The sequence below is a fragment of the Tachypleus tridentatus genome, chromosome 6 (assembly GCF_004210375.1).
Source record: "Tachypleus tridentatus isolate NWPU-2018 chromosome 6, ASM421037v1, whole genome shotgun sequence".
NCBI classification, from domain to species: Eukaryota; Metazoa; Arthropoda; class Merostomata; order Xiphosura; family Limulidae; genus Tachypleus; species Tachypleus tridentatus.
The window spans coordinates 119744055-119762328 of record NC_134830.1 but is presented as its reverse complement, the minus strand read 5'-3'; the positions used below and the strand labels follow the sequence as shown (position 1 = coordinate 119762328).

At 36.3% G+C, this 18274-nt stretch overlaps 1 protein-coding gene across 1 annotated transcript in view; it reads left to right on the top strand.

Moving 5' to 3' along the window:
• The window catches only part of LOC143251441 (xibalbin-1-like), a 47433-nt gene that overhangs the window by 18515 nt on the left and 10644 nt on the right, over positions 1-18274 (top strand). Inside the window, exon 2 of the mRNA XM_076502744.1 lies at positions 17665-17781. Within this exon, the coding sequence (XP_076358859.1) occupies positions 17665-17781 (117 nt within the window). The remainder of the gene's footprint in view (positions 1-17664; positions 17782-18274) is intronic.

Genomic DNA, 18274 nt, shown 5'->3' with positions numbered 1-18274 from the left:
TAATGAAGATAAAACAGTTTATGTATGCTATAATATAGCAGTGGTATTCATCATCAAGGTAGAATAGGCCCGGCATGGCCAGGTGGATAAGGCACTCGACTCGTAATCTGCGGGTCGCGGGTTCGAATCCCCGTCACACCAAACATGCTCCCCATTTCAGCTGTGGGGGTGTTATAATGTTGCGGTCAAACCCACTATTCGTTTATCAAAGAGTAGCCCAAGAGATGGTAGTGGGTAATGATGACTAGCTGCCTTCCATCTAATCTTACACTGCTAAATTAGGGACGGCTAGTGCAGACAACCCTTGTGTAACTTTGCGCGAAATTCATCTTTAAGTATGGGGTGCAATATTATAAAAGACAGTCGATGTTTTGGAATATTTTTATAATGATAAACAGAAGACGTTGAACAGTCTTTGGGAAGCTAATTATCTTCTGTTATAATAAAAGTTTGCTCTGAGAACATCACTGAATTTCTGCAGAAATGTTACGATAATAAAAGTCTCAAAGTTTTGTTATTGGATCACATTACTTCGGGGATAGTTTTTTCTCGTTATGCAGAAAAAAGAAGAAAGAAAACAGAGCATGGCTATTTTTGTGATCATGCAGTTTTTGTTAGATGGAGTCAACGAAGACTTTTACATTCTGTTTATATCGTAGGTGTATGAATGAACCGAATCAAGAACCGTCTCCATAATGGACTTCCTGTTCTGACTTAATGCATTATGTTTTTTTCTAGAAACACGTATGTGCACATGGGCTTTTTATGTTTGACTCGCAACTAATTTTCCAGTTTTATATTAGGGCACAATGTGCTTACAGTAGTGACTAAATCCTGAACATCAACATTACAATTCCCAATAGCACAGTGTAGGCTTCCAACACTAGAAACCGTTGGTGGGAGGAGCATTAATTTTCAAATAACGACACAATAATTTACAATTTGTTGTGGCTTGGCATGGCCAGGTGGTTAGTTATTATCATTACCGAGGCTTCGCATAGCAAGGTGGTTAGTTATTATCATTACTGAGGGTTGGAATGGCCAGGCGGTTAGTTATTATCATTACTGAGGCTTGGCATGGCCAGGTGGTTAGTTATTATCATTACTGAAGCTTGGCATGGCCAGGTGGTTAGTTATTATCATTACTAAAGCTTGGCATGGCCAGGTGGTTAGTTATTATCATTACTGAGGGTTGGCATGGCCAGGTGGTTAGTTATTATCATTACTGAGGGTTGGCCAAATGGTTAAGGCACTCGACTCGTAATCTGAGGATCGCTGGTTCGAATGCTCATCCCTCGAAACATGTTCGCCTTTTCAGCCGTGGTGACGTTATAATTTTACGACCAATCCCACTATTCGTTGGTAAAAGAGTAGCCAAAGAGTTGGCGGTGGGTGGTGATGACTAGTTGGCTTCTCTCTATCTAGTCTTACACTGCTAAATTAGGGACGACTAGCGCAGATAGCCCTCGTGTAGCTTTGCACGAAATTCAAAACAAACGAACAAGAAGCGACGAGAAAAAAAGTTACAGATAATTGTTTCGTAGCAAGATGTGGGAATCATTATTATAATACTTAAAATTACATTCGAAATTTTCAGAAAAGAATGCAAAGAAAAGTGCTAGAAACATTATAAACTTTGTTTATTGCACACAACGGGATTCAGTGCGTCAGAATTAACATGTCCGTTTTGTTGTTCTGAAGCACAGCCAAAAATATTAGTAGAAGAAATAAAACAGTTTCGTGAAAGATTGCTAGAAAGGCTTGCTGTTTATTTTCAAAATAACTAGCTGGAGTACCCGTCCTCTAGGCGGAAGTTATGTAAATTCATGATTAATGAAAGCTTATCTTAGGACATGAAAAGTTGTTTCTCTTATATGTAATTGTATAAAATGCCCATATAAGCTGAAAATCAAAATGCGAAACCGCAAGTTCGCACGTATCTCTGCATGGACCCAATGAACCTTCATGCCAAATTTGATTAAGTTTCATCAACAGGGGGCAATGTAGTGGTAAAAAAAACACATACACAGACACAAATGACCATAAAATTGCAAAACACAAAATGAAAACTTAAAAATTCGTATTTTCCCATGAGTCTAATACTAATTTTGGTGGAGATACATCCACTCCCTTTGAAGTAGCTACATGGACAGGTAACAGACAATACTATTATATTTAAAAAGATAACTCAATGTCACATAAAATTGTTAAATGTTATATCGTAGTGTCTTAAAATAATTACGGTGTAAAAATTATAGTTTTTTTTTTTTATAATTAATATACTTACATAGAAATTTTCAGAATCTAGGGTTATGTATTGATGTAATATTTGTATAACAGTGTGGGGTTAATTATTTAAAAGTTGAGAATTATGTGTAACCTTATTCGTTTTTGTTGTGTAAATAAACATTGTGTTTTGTTTTTTTTAAATATATATGTCTGCTGATATGATGTATCATTATTTATCAAAATAATTATTATAATTTGTATATTGTCTGCCAGAACTTAATAACTTCTACGTTCGGTGCGAATAAAAGGCTCAAGTTGTCGGTTAATGAATGTTAGTCGTTCGTTAATTCGATAGCGACGTTAATTGATGTGTGATTCGTAGGCTTGCGTCAATTTCAAACTTTGTGGCTTGTTAACAAAACGCACATAGTTGTCCCTTTTCTTAGTATTGGTATAATCGAAGGATGCAGGAAGATGTGAAAAAAATGAAATGTTTTGCCTCATGAACGGTTTAATTAAGTTAAAAACACTTTACGATAACTGCTTTTGTTTGTTTGTTTTTGAATTTTGCGCTAGCCGTCTCTAATTTATCAGTGTAAGACTATAGAGAAGGCAGCTAGTCATCACCACCCACCGCCAACTCTTGGGTTACTCTTTTACCAACAAATAGTGGGATTGACCGTAACATTATAACGCTCCCACGGCTGAAAGGGTGAGCATGTTTAGTGCGACCGGGATTCGAACCTGCGACCCTCAGATTACGAGTCGAACGCTGTAACCCACCTGGCCATGCCGGGCCACGGTAACTGCAGTAAGTTCGTTTTCAAAAACACAGAAGCTAAGTTGTGCCAACTTGCAGATTTTTTTAAAAGTCCAAGTTGATACTATAAATAGAAGATCTGATGTTTGGGCAACTGTATAAGTTACACAGTTTATATTTTTTACCAGTTTTTAGTTTTCTGTTTGATTTTATCACAATACTGTGACACTAAATAACAATTTAATAGTAAAACAAAGTGCTCAATTCATAACAGTGCTGATGGCAAAAACATAGTGATAAATTAATAATTCACTATATGTCTTGAAGCGTACATCAAACACTATGTAATTTTTTTTAATTCGAGAAAAGTGGATTTTATGGTAGAAATGTTTTAAATTAAATTCCTAAAGTCGCTAGAGGACGTGATAGAAGAAAAGTATTTTGATTGGTTAAGATGAACACTCAACGTTTGTACAGAAATATACTCCAGAAAAGGATTTTTTGTCAGTTAATTCATGCAAAGAATTTACAAAAGTTATTTTTCCACTAATCATTTTTGAGTCTAGTTGCATCAGATTTGTTAATTTTGTTTATAAATACATTAAAGGCCAAGGATGATAAAGATTCATATTTTAACTCGCTAAAAAGTCTGTACGAGAGATTAATTAATTAATAAATTATTGCACGCTTGTATACTTTAATGCATTTATCGTACGTTCAGAAATTTCTTTTTACCAGCAGTAAGTCTGGATGATCACGACGCTAAAATTCTGGTTTCGATACCCGTGCTGAACAGAACTCACATACCCCATTGTGCTTAGCAATAATCAAACCAAACTCGAAAATTTCATAGCAAATTTTCCGCACTACGTCAACAACAACAACGTTAATAATTATAAATATAGAGATTTTGCTGTTTTTCCACTTGGCGACCCCAAGAAAATAATATGTAAACTAAAGTAGCTTTAAATCTTGTCACCAGTTTTCAAAAAAACACGTTCTTGTTTTCTTCACGGATAAATTACACGTGTGTGCATTTATTAACAGAGTCTAAAAACATAGGCAATCATCAGTCAGTGGTATAATTCAATTTCTTTATTGATTTGTTTTGAATTTCACGCAAAGCTACACGAGGGTTATCTGCGCTAGCCGTCCCTAATTTATCAGTGTAAGACTAGGGGGAAGGCTGCTAGTCATTACCACCCACCGCCAACTCATGGGCTACTCATTTACCAATAAATAGTGGGATTGACCACAACATTATAACGCCCCCACGGCTGAAAGAGCGAGCATGTTTGGTGCGACGGGGTTTTGAACTCGCGACCCTCACATTACGAATAGAACTCCTTAACCCACCTGGCCATCCCGAGCATGAAAGAGAGAAACGAAATTTTATCTGTGTATCTGTTCGTACTTGGGAGATTATTGGAACTGGTTTGGTGAAGGTTGAATAAATGGATTATTTCTACGACCAAAATGGTGTAATCTAATAAACGAATAATACACCAGCTATTAATAAAGACAGAAGTGTGATAGAAAGCTACGTTATTTAGAAGGACTACAATGTCTCCGTTGACTGAGAGCATTGACGTTATGAAAGCGTCCTCTGTTGAAATAAAAATAATAATTTAGAGCTCATGCTGCATTTATTGTTTTATGTATATTAATAATTATTTGCTATCACAATTTTATTTCTCTATTTTTTTTCACAAAGTATCTTAAAATTATAGAACAAAAAATTACGGTGATTTCTTAAAAGTAACAACAACTTACTCTAATTCGATTTACCGAAAAGCATCAAACAGGACATAACAAATTAATTAAAAATAAATCAAAAACATCCACTTAGCCGCTGATGGTCAATAAGTATACCATCCGAAGAAAATAAGCTCCTATCTCTGACATACTCAGGAAAAAGCACGAGCTAAAGAAGAGTGAAGAACTTTCTAGAACGGGCACTGGGGACACGTGCTCCTTCTCTTTTTAAATTTTGTTGAAAAGAAGTAATAAAAAATAATAAAATCAGTAAATCACCACGAGAAATACAAAATTATAAGGTTGGTTGTAGTAGTTTATTAGTTTTGGTCTAAAACAAACGCAATAGTTTTGAAAAATTAGTAAAAATGCGAAAAGTGCTCTTCCAAGTTCAAAGTGCTTCCGCAGTTGCTGTATTGTAATATATATTTCTTTATTACACTTCTGAGTTCTTGGAATTAGTTTTACAGTATGAGCAAACACGCTTTTTTAAATCGTTGGACAGTAGGGTTCATTTAATTAAAATATATGATGAGTTTAGACTTGTTTGGCATTTCATTATGTATAACTTTATTTTTTACATTCATTTTCAATTATTTTTTTTGCTCATTTAAGAAGGTATTTAGGCTTACATATATAAAGCTTAACATGTTGATTTCGTAGGTGAAAAAAATGGATACTGTCAAGTTCAAAATGATTTTACTAAGCATAGTTTATGTTTGCCAAAAATATCTAATCATAACTCAAATGATCTATCACAAGTCTTATCAACCCTGATAATATCGTTACACATTCTACAAACTCTCAGTAAGTAATACGATAGAACATTTTCATGCATTATTTCAAAGATATTGATAATTATGTCACGATATATCGGAGAGCTTTGTAGTTTGTAGTTTTGTAAGTTTGTAGTTTCAAAGACAGATGTTGTGTTCGATAAAAAGAAAGTTTAATTTTTTATCTCAAAATTAGTTTGCGAAACTTTAATAGTTAAACAGAAATGGGTTGGTTGTCAAAAGCAGTAAGAGTTTGGCTTTGGTGAAACTTCATTACATTTTCTTCTTTTTTTTTTGTATACTTTAATTACAATAATTTCATCCACTAACTGTTATTTTTATTTTTCTCTTTGTATCTTTTGTTGTTGTTGTTGCTGAATACTTTACTGAATTATCTAATGAGGTTTTACCTCCGGTAGGAAACGATGACACGTATTGAAGAAGTAACAGTTATAAACATCAAACATTTTATTGATAAAAACAAATAATAAACCCAGTAAATATAGGTTTTACGTTGATGACAAATTCAAGTTATAACCTTAAAGTGTTGTCTTTTATTTTAAATATTACACTCTATGAATATTTTTATGAAATTTAAGAGTGTTTAATTTTTGTCGGATTGCTTGCTAAACGGAGAAGACCGACTGCAGCGCTATCTGGCCCTGTTTAATGCTGTTTTCTGAACCTGTGCTACTATCAAAATTCGGACGCAGAATGAATGCTTACATTCGTTATTGTGAGACAGAAATATTTTTATTTTCATTATCGTCACCTCCCTTTGTGCAACTACTAATAAAAACTACTTTGACTTTCACTAATTAAGAATCATGAGTTTCACCATCATTAGAATAAGACATTAATTAGTTTTACCAATTTCACATATTCTAACTTTGAAACCGTTTTCTGGCACAGTTTACATTCATAAACACACGTATTTTCCTAACAAGATTTAAAAAAAAGTTTACCGAATTTTAGTATTAAGGAAATATAACTTTTGTTCGTTTCTTTTGAATTAAGCACAAAGCTACACAACAGGCTATCTGTGCCTTGCCCACCACGGATATCGAAACCCGAATTTTAGTTGTATGAGTCCGTTAGCATACCGATGTACCATTGGTGGGGCCCTTTCAGCCGTAGGGGCGTTATAATGTGATGGCCAAGAGTTGGCGGTGGGTGGTGATAACTAGCTGCCTTCACTCTAGTCTTACACTACTCAATTAGGGATGGCTATCGCAGATAGCCCTTGTGTAGCTTTGCGCGAAATTAAAACAAACAAACAAACAAACCACTGGTGAGCGAGAAATATAAGTAATTATTATACGTCGGCGTCCGAATACTCTGGCTTCAGCCAATATGTAACGTCATTATATTCTGTGTTAGTCCGCTAGTTCATCGCTCTGTTAACCAAATGAATTTTAAGAACTTTATTTGTTGGAATGGGTAAAGGAAAGACAAAATCTCTTTATTATAACTTTACATTTTGAATGCTCGTTTAATGATCACTGAATTTCCTTTTTCGTTGTTTAAATTCCAGTTGAGCCACGCAACTCTTCATCTTTTATAAACCATAAACAATGAGTGCATTTATATTCTCTCGATAGTCCGCAATTTTAAAGCAAACACTCCATGAGATTCTGGAATTATAAATTCACGTAGAGCTGAAAGCATAATTAAATTTTATTTCGTAGGATGGGGAGGGGGTAGATTTACCCCTGGTAAGTGAAGACAGTATGAAACTCCTCGGTTCACGTGTTCAACCACAAGGAAAATTGCTGGTTCGTTGGTATGAACAGTTAATATACAGTCGTTTCACCTACCTGCTTCTAAAGTAATTCTCCTATTACAACACAGCACAGAGCGTCTTTGTATACACGAGAAATTACCCGGTAATAGCCATTCATAACTAAAATATTCCAAGTGGAACGCTGTGATTACAGTTGATTTAATTGTTGCATCATATATTTGTACACCCGGGTACACGCATCGTGAAATTGTGTCTCTAATAGGCACGAAATATGGACTTACAGGAATATATATATATTACACCTACACAAATATGCACGCCAACTATGTATATAACTTGGTAAACCTTTCTATAACCTGTGACATTTCGTAGACGATTGCAAGGGTTTGATTTTCATTTTTTTCCTTTTGTGCTTATTCGACATAAACTCTTACATTCTTTATTTTTATACAATTGTTTGTTTGTTTTGGAAATTCGCGCAAAGCTATACGAGGGCTATCTGCGCTAGCCGTTCCTAATTTAGTAGTGTAAGACTAGAGGGAAGGCAGCTAGTGATCACCCCCTACCGCAAACTTTTGGGCTACTCTTTTACTAACGAATAGTGGGATTGACCGTCACATTATAACGCCCCTACGGCTGAAAGGGCGAGCATGTCTGGTGCGACGGGGATTCGAACCCGCGACCCTCAGATTACGAGTCGAACACCTTAACACGCTTGGCCATGCCAAACCAGCTGAGAAAGATATGAGTGGGCCCATAAAGAAATGGACACATTTGAGTTGGCGGTGGGTGGTGATGACTAGTTGCCTTTTCTTTAGTCTTACACTGCTAAATTAGGAACGGCTAGCACAGATAGCCCTCGAATAGCTTTGTGCGAAATTCAAAAACAAACCATCCCAACTCTTTAGAGTTCCCCGCTGGGCATCGGTAAGTCTTCGGATTTACAATGCTAAAACCAGGGGTTCGATTCTCTTGAGTGGACTAAGCAGATAGCCCAATGGGGTTTTGCTATACGAAAAAGACACACGCACAACTCTTTAGTCCAATCAACAGAAGCCAGATCGTGTCTCATTCCATCAAATTGACTTTTCTGAAATTTTAAATCAGGGTACTATTCTCCTATAGGTTTTAAATAAGGAAACTGGCATGATATCAAAACTACAGAAATATAACAAAATAACACTAAATCTCTCCACATAAGCACCATGAATAAAACAATATAACGTTGATCATATTTCCGTTTTAATGGCGGTATTAAATTTATTTACTGCGTGCTTTGTTTTAAAAACATAAATGGAAGAATAAATGTGATAATAAAAGCGTATTTTACCGCTAAAACTTTATTTATAAAGTACACACGTTTAAGGCCCTGCATGGCCAGGTGGGTTAAGGCATTCGATTCGTTATCTGAGGGTTGCGGGTTCGAATCCCTTTTGGCCGTGAGGGCGATATAATGTGACAGTCAATCCCAATATTCGTTGGTAAAAGAGCAGCCCAAGAGTTGGTGGTGATGACTAGCTGCCTTCCCTCTAGTCTTACACTGCAAAATTAGAGAGGGCTAGCGCAGATAGCCCTCGAGTAGCTTTGCGCGAAATTAAAAAAAACACGTTTAAAGAAATTGATTACTTGTTTACAGTATACAAGTTTGTTGAAGCTGGTGATACGAACGGTCCGAAGAAATTTAGGTCTTTTTACACATTATTTGTACAACTTTCTCTAGATTATTTGTTGACCTTCTTTCTGTCACGTATAGGTGTGTCTTGTGATCAAATTTTACTTATAAAATTATTGAGATGTCTTTTGATGGATTATTTCTTATAATTCAAGACAGACTCTAACACGTGACTCTTGTGCAATATTCTTTACTCAGCATATTTCCTCTAGGAATGTAACGGTTGCCATTCTGTCTCGTTGGAAATGTTTTACCGTACACATGTAGTTCAGAATTAATTCATAAGCTGCTTCAATGTATGATCAAGTATGTTGTGTTCGACACATGACATTTTCTTTCAGCCAAACAATATCCATTCGACTTCTCTGCTGAAGTATACGACGTTCCAGAAGAGAAAATACAAGTCTAAATACAGCGGGAATACAACATTTTTGGTAATGTAATTACCATACGCTTCAGTTTGAAGAATTTAACACACAATAAACAAAATGTTAGTTAGGAAATCTTTCTTTACTAAACCTATCAATGACAGTATCACCTCATTAAAACAACAGTTATCAAGTTAAATGACGAAAACTGTAAATGTATTTCCTTTCTGAACAGGAAAACTTTCTTATTTCTAAGAATGTAATTAGTGATGTTTACTGTACGTGAAGCCTTGAAGTAAATTATAATAAAAGCGAAACATCGCGTGAGCTAAATTACGTGGTTTGCAATTCTTTGCTTAGTAGGCGTAAGTTCATGGAAACTATTTGTTAGTACTCGTAATACAATACTTAGAGAATTGGTTCATTCCTGAAGAATTCCATAGCCATCGAGATATATTGTTGAGATTTATTTATGTATGGGTAACACAAGCAACAACGATTGGAAACACGTTTCAGGAAAGCAAGCTACTTTTGTTACCTTCAAGGATGGTTCATCGAATCGAGTTGAATATTTTAACCAGCTTGAGCATTGATGTTACATTATCCACTTTAACGTTTTTATTGTTCCATTTATTTACTTGGAAGAATATTTTCTTCACATTACTTGCTTGGAAAAGGTTATTACTGATAGTGCTATCTATTTTTATTTTTTTACTTTTGGAAATTTTTTGTTTGTTTTGTTGAAGTGAAAAGCTGCTGTCCCCAACACAGTTATCGAAACTCAAATGTTAGCGTTAATTAGCTCTCAAATTAACTGCTAGTTCAAAGGGGACCAGCTGGACGGTGAGAGCTTCAGTTAGTCTACATATAATTCCAACATGGCGCATTGCACATGCGTGGAAATCAGGAACCTAGTTTTTCTATTCAAAGTGTTAACTTTGCGTTACCAGCTGTCGTGATTACATTTATAATTAACGTCATGATTAATACAGTCTCAGCTGCTGCATGACAAACAATACTTACTCACCAGAGTGAGTTCGTTTTTGTTTCTCAGAATATAAATATCCCTTTTTTTCTAAAGTTGACTATATACAGTGGTACCTCGGTTCTCGAACTTAATCCGTTCCAGAAGACTGTTCAAAAACCGAATCAATTTTTCCCATAAGAAATACTGTAAATTAAATTAATCCGTCATAGACCTCCGCATTATGAAGCATTTTAAGTAAAAATATTGCTTATTTATACCTGTATAATAATACTTACATGCATAAAGTCAACCACAAAAACTATAAACACAATAAAAAAAACAATAAATGAAAATTTAACTACACTTTAGCTGTGCTGAGGAGAGCTGATGGTGTAAGTGAAAAGTGGTGAGGAACGTGGAGAGTAGGAGGGTTATTATTGTTTGGAAGGGGAGTCACCTTCCATAAAAACGTCAGGTAACTCTCTTTCTGAGGTTCTTTCTCTTTTCTGTTTCTTTGCACCTCTACAACCTGCTTGAGACTCACTGGACCTATTTCTCACTAAAAACTTTTCTGATGAGGTTTGTTTTTGCCTGCATTTTAAAATGTTTCTGAAGTAAGACATGGCATTGTCATTGAAAAGGTTTATGCTGCGGTTTGCTACAGCAAATTTTTCCACACAACTTTGTAACTCTCCCCATTTTCCACACATTTCCTTGATTACTGAACTAGGAACATCCTCCCGTCCCTCCTCCTCATCTGAAGACATTTCCTCAGTTGACTTCTGCTGCTGTTCCCTCTGAAGGTCTTGGAGTTCTTCTGTGATGAGCTCAGTGTTGTGGTCTTCCACCAACTCCTCCATATCATCACCACTCACATTCAAGCCCATACACTTGCCTAGTGAGGCAATATCCTCGACAGGCTGAGCCTCAAAGCCTTCAAAGTCTCTATCTGCTACTTAGTCTGGCCACAATTTCTTCCAGGCCGAGTTCTTGGTCCTCAAATGTTCACTATGTATGCCACTTCTCTTCCTAAATTTTTCAAACCACACCCTACTAGCCTTAAAGGTATCACTTGTATCAGCACTCGTTCCAGGGGTGTTTTTCAGGAGGTCAGCATGCAACTGCTTTGCTTTCTCACAAATGATGGTCTCAGAGATGCTGTCACCAGCTAACTGTTTTTCGTTTACCCAAATCAACAACAGTTTTTCTACCTCTTCCATTGTTTGTGATCTTTGTTTCGTAAGCACTGTCACTCCTTTTGCAACATCAGCTCCTTTAATGACCTCTTTATTTTTCAGTATGGTGCAGACTATAGACTTTGCCATACCAAACTGTGTAGCAAAGTGAGACACGTGAACACCACTCTCATACTTCGCTATGAGATCTTTTTTCACCTCTATTGTGGCTCTAACAACTTTTCTTTTTGGTTTGCTGCTTTCATTATCCTTCTTTGACCACATGGTGGCTTATTTAACCAGAATATTTATAAAAAACAACAACAAAAAGAAAAACGAGAACGTTCACAGCAGATTTTAGCGGCGGTGTGGACTGAGTGACAGGTGCAGGTAAAATGTTTTGGCGTGGGCCGAAAATGGTCTAAGTGTCGTTCGGGTCATCAGTCGGGTTATTTTGGGGTTTCAGGCCACGACAACTTGATTCGGGAACCGAGTTTATGTTTGACAACCGAGACATTTTTTTCTCAAACAATATGTTCGAAAACCGAACTGTCCGAGAAGGGAGTCGTTCGAGAATCGAGGTACCACTGTATATATATATATATTAGTTTCATACTAACAACCGATATTACATTTGAAAAAACAAAATACGACAACAACCAAACAGAAAAAGTTACTTCCTAAGTTCGTATTTATTTAAGAGAGAGACACATAATGGTTTATTGCAATATAGACTTATGGCAGTTTCAAATACTACATACTTTATTCGGTCATTAAGGATTTTATTATTCTAACAAACGTTTATTGTAGTCCAAGGCCTAATGAAATCTGGTACGAAGCGAAACCCGTCATCGATAACGGATATGTCGAATAGAATGTGGTTCAAATAGTGTTTTTCACTCCAGTTCGCAGAAGAAAAAAAACACCCTGAGAGATCGAATAAAGAATGGCGTCTTCAAACATTCAGTTAAACGCTTAAGCTTAATATTATTGTTAATTAATTCTATTCACGCTTCACCGGCATAAGGAATTCAACCATAACAAACTGGGTTTTATGCAAGTGTCAGTTCTTTGTTTAACGCAACGTTATTCGTTTATTGTTATTATTATGCTAATTCGAGTAGGCTTAGAGATAAAGCAACTTTGTTCGTTTACTATTATTATTATAATAAATTCGAGTAGGCTTAGCGATATCGCAACATTGTTCATTCACTATTATTATTAAGGCAAATTTGAGAAGGCTTAGCGATATAATTTAATTAAAGTGTTTTTATAGCGAGGCGCAACTGATGTACATGCCAGTTGCTCTTAAAACGGTTGGTTTTAAGACTGCCACTAAGAGTTTTCACCAATTTAGTTTCTAGATTGTATTTTAACAGTTTTTAAACAAACTATGAAAACGTTTTCAAAGAACTGAACGTAGGCAAAACATTCAATGACTTTTTACTTTTCTTTAAATTCCTGACTGAAAGAAAATTTTGAATACATTTATTGAACAAATAGCATTTTGATGCATTTTATAGTAGTGTTCAGTCTCTTTAAAGTTGGTAATTAAACAATCTAGTGCACATTATCCAGTAGGATAGTCACTGTGACTGCCATACCTAGTACTAAACAACAGGATCTATCACCATGTGCTTAACCCTAAACAGCAGGGACAATCATTGTATGTCTAGCACTAAACAACAGAGACAATTACCATGTGCCTAACACTAAACAGTAGGGGTAATCACTGTGTGTTTCTCACTAAATAGCAGGGACAATCATAGTGTAACTAGCATTAAACAGCAGGAATAATTACCATTTTCCTCGCAGGATATTTCAGGCAGCAGTATTTTTATGGATTTTCATCTAAAAAAATAATATATATATAATGGAATCTTCGTATGTTTCGCAAGTCCGTGAGACATTTTACGAGGGCTATATGCATCGAGGTGTCCCTAATTCGAGCAAATAGACGAAATGGATGGCAGATAACTGGTAAACAACATTCCTCACCAGTTAATGGGCAAGTGCTGCTTCTATCTGACGGTTTGATAGCTACTCTTATAACGCACTCATGGCCCTAAAACGTAAAGAGCGTTTCTGCGACAATAGGAGACGAGCCGCCGCAAACCATCGCACTGTAACCGCTAGGCCACGCTCGGCTCAACAGTCATACAAAGTGCCGTGAATTGGGTATGTTTCTTATGTTGTAAATTCAGACACTAACTACAGGACAGATTTGAGCCATATTTTTGCATCTGATCAGATGTCACTTCTAAAGATGGATTTAATGGATATTAAACACACTTTATTCTCAGGGTCAGAGGTTCTCCGAAGAAATGCACCAGTGAAATATATTGAATTTCACTTACTTGAAATACATAATACATAAGTACCAAAAGACATGGACCGGCATGGCCAGGTGGTTAAGGCACTCGACTTGTAAACCGATTGTCGAGGGTTCGAAATCCTGTAGCACCAAACATGTTCGCCCCTTCAGCCGTGGGGGCGTTATAAAGTGGCTGTTGATCTCACTATTCTTTGGTAAAAGAGTAGCCCAAGAGTTGATGGTGATGACTAGCTGCCTTCCCTCTAGTCTTACAATACTAAATTAGGGTCGGCTAGCGCAGATAGCCCTGGTGTAACTTTGCGAGAAATTCAAAACAAACCAAAAACATCAATGCTATGTTGTTGTGGTAGAGATAAATATATTGCGTTTTAAACACTGATATCTACTTTCATGTATCTTTAACAAGATATATCTATTATGAGAAATGATTTTTACATATGGTATGGCATAATGGTTCGCGTGTCGGTTTGTCAGTAAGAAGGATTTAGAGTTTGAGTCCCGATATTCCTTTGAAAAAATTTCCGCTTTTTCAACTGTGAAGATGTTTTAACTTTATTAACAGCTATTCGTGCTCCTCAATTAATGGTAACAGTTTAGACAGCCAGTGCTGTACATTGGTTAATATCACTCTAATTGGTAGATCTAAATCAGAAAGAGCTTCGATTGGCTCTTGTTGGATTTCCTGACCTGGCGGATAAAATGTCATTCAGGCTTAAAATAATCTTATACCATGAATGAAACTCATAAGGGGATATTCTGGTGGTTAGTTTCACAGGGTCTATGGCTCATATCCTGTTACCACAAATTTACGCTCTGCACCTTGGGATCGTCTGGTTTGGTTTGTTTTGAATTTTTCGCACAAAGCTACTTAAGGGCTGTCACTTGGGCTACTCTTTCATGAACGAATAGTGGGATTGACCGTCACATTATAACGCGCTCACGGCTGAAAGGGCGAGCATGTTTGGCGTGACACAGATTCGAACCCGCGACCCTTGGATTACGAGTGGAGTGCCTTAACCACCTGGACATGCGGGGCCTGGGGCCGTCTGTGCGTTATAAGAGTGATTGTCAAGTCATACTATTTGATCAAACTCTAATCCACGAGTTGTTGATGGGGCTTCTGGGAAATGCTATCTTCACTCTAACTATCAGCTATAAATCTGGAAATGACTACTTGTAGCTTTGCGAGAATATGTTTAAAACACACGCACAAAAAACAGAAGTTATTGAACTGAAAACCAAGTTTTTTATTTATAATTTTTAGATTTTCAAAGTTTTGGATTTTTTCTGCAACTGCATGTGGACCTTCCTGTAATTTACATCACGTATCTAATGTTCGTTTCCATGGAGCTTCTAGAAATTGTTGTAGAAGAAGAGAAACAACTGATATTTTATACGTATGTGTGTATGTGTAGTCTCGATAAAGTATCATGGGTTACTTATCAGTCATATACGAAGTCTAATACAGGTTTATGTTGCAGTGCATGTTTGATGGACATGAAAAGCATCTACAACGTTAATGTGTTGTTATATGTTCTTTCACTACGTACCAGCCTGTTCATTTGGCATTATCTCCGATGGTTTTTGTGTCCAGAATACAAATACATTTAATGCAGATAGAGAATCGTTATAAAAAAAACACAAGCTGTGATAGCTGGTTAAGAAACACCTAGTTATACAGAATTTCCAGTTTATTCGTCGGCCACGAACAAAGGCAATATCGAAAGGTAATAGTAAAATGAAATGCGATCGAAGCCACCCGCATTATACTGATACCAAACTGCTCATGCGCGATTGTAAGATCAGTACTATCTCCCGCTCCGTTATTGACTGCCGCTGAACTAGAACACTTACAACTTACACTGGCTACCACTAACTGGTTAAACGCTCCGAATAGAGAAAACACATCAGAATTGCTGTTTAACAAACATGTAATAAACCCTAAGTGTCCCGGATGTTTTTAATTATCGAACCACAAGAGAAGTTATGAAAATAAAGCCAAAAATTAAAGATTTCGTGCATTAAGATATTCAACCATTCCTCGCGAATAACAAACGTTCAACTTAACCGCACGTGTTTTTAAGAGCAAAAATAAGCCAATTACATCAGCATTTTGTATTATTCGTATTATATTTTCATTTCTGGACAACGTTATAGTAGGTCTGTTAGGTTTTGTTTGTTTGGAATTCAGCATAAACCTACACAATCGGCTATCAGTGCTCTATCCAAATCCGGTTTCTAGCGGTGTGAATCCGCAGACATATCGCTGTGCCACTCTGAGGCAGTTCTGTTTGGACAGAAGCTGGATACTTGTTTTGTAATTAGGAAAACGCGATCTTTTTTCTTTCTTGTAATCGATCGTGGCCTAGTTGCTAGTCTGCAGGGCTGCGGATAAAAGGACCCGAAGTTAGAGTCGCGATATATCCCTGAAACTGCTCCGCGCTTCCATCTGCCCAGATAAGGGTTAGTTTCGTTAATCAATTTAAGACCCGGTTCGGCACGGCCAGTTAGTTAGTGCTTTTGACACAAAATGTGAGGGTCGCGGGTTCGAATACTCATCCCACCAAACATGTTCGCCCTTTTAGTCGTGGGGGCGTTATATTGTGACGGTCAATCCCACTATTCTTTGGTAAAAGAGTAGCCCAACAGTGGGCGGTGGGTAGTGATGGCTAGCTGCCTTCTCTCTAGTCTTACACTGCTAAATTAGAAACTACCAGCGCAGATAAATCTCGTATAGCCTTGCGCAACTTTCAAAAAACAAACAAACATTTAAGGCCAGTCATATAATAAATAGTGCGGGCTGCTATCTGTTTGCCCTTCCTTCACTAGCAATTTTGTTGACAAATTTTCAGGGAACATAATGTCTACACTTCATTTTTTGATATCTTATTGTTTGAGTTATCTGAGCTAGATTCGCCGTGGTAACAGATGCACACACTCACGAGTGAAGCCCGCATGTTTGTATTACTGACTTGCTTCTGTCGGAATCGAGAATTTTTGGTGAAAAGAGGAACAAATATAGAGTTAAACACATACATTCACCAGAAAGGAAGAGAAATGTGACATGTTTGGTTACAGAGATGTACAATACAGAAATCGATACCTAAACAGAAAAGTGTGTTTGAACCAACGAATTTGAAAGTAGTCGGATTATAGTTAAGGTTCGCCGTTCATTCGAAACGAATAAACCCTCTTTCTTCACCGATTTCTGGATTTTGAGCTTTCTTTAAAGTAACACTTTTATAGACAACACACAATGTAACGTTCTATAGTCCGAGAAGTTATTAGAATTCTAAAGAATTTGTTTAATTAATAGGCTTTGGTTATTTTAAAGTTTTGAGTTTCTAATAAACTTATCTAAACGCTAAATACTGTTCTATAGAAACTTATCTAGTGACAAGTAGAGAGAGTTACAAAGAAACTTATCTAGTCGCAGATATTGTTACATAGAAACTTTTATAGTCACAGAGAGAGTTACATAGAAACTTATCTAGTGACAGATAGAGTGAGTTACATACAAAATTAGCTAGTCACAGGTAGAGAGAGTCACATAGAAACTTATCTAGTCACACGTAGAGCGAGTTACATAGAAACTTATCTAGTCACAGATAGAGTGAGTTACATACAAAATTAGCTAGTCACAGGTAGAGAGAGTCACATAGAAACTTATCTAGTCACACGTAGAGTGAGTTACATAGTAACTTATCTAAACACAGGTAGAGTGAGTTACATACAATCTTATCTAGTCACAGGTAGAGAAAGTTACATAGGAACTTACATAGTCACAGGTAGAGAGAGTTACATAGAAACTTATCTAGTTGTTTTACGTAAAGCAATATAATGTACTTAAAATGAAACTATGGCATCTTATTTCTACTTTCAGTGAGTAGCGACGTCATTTCATTCAAACTAGACATGCGGTTCTCGACTGCTGTTGTTATTGTTCTCGGACTATTTTATTTGGCGGATGTAGTGAGGTCATTACCTTACCTGACGGATGGTTAGTCTTCTCTGTTCTTGTTTCTTCTCAAATGATTCATTAACCCTGTTGTTTATTTACATGTAGAAGTGTTATAAAATGAAAAGAGGATTATTTGTGTATTATTAGTAACGTTGTGTTTCACACTACTACAGAAGTTTAAGCTTGTGAAACTAATAATAAAAATATGAAACATTTAAAATCAACATAAGATTTAACCCGTAATATAATTATGCTGCTATAATTAATAGATAGAGCTATAAGTAATTTATCATGTAAGTTATTAAAAATTTATAACTTTTCAGTAAAACAGTTTACTATCCGTGGTGAAGTAATGGTAAGTCTGAAGGCTTATATATCGAGATATCTGGTTTCGATACCTGTGATGTTTATATTTTCTTAATGTATCTATTAAAATAAATATGTTTTTGTTGTTAAGCACAAAGCTGCACGATGGGTTGTCTATGTTTTGTCCACAATGGGTATCGAAACTCGATTTTTAGCGTTATTAGTC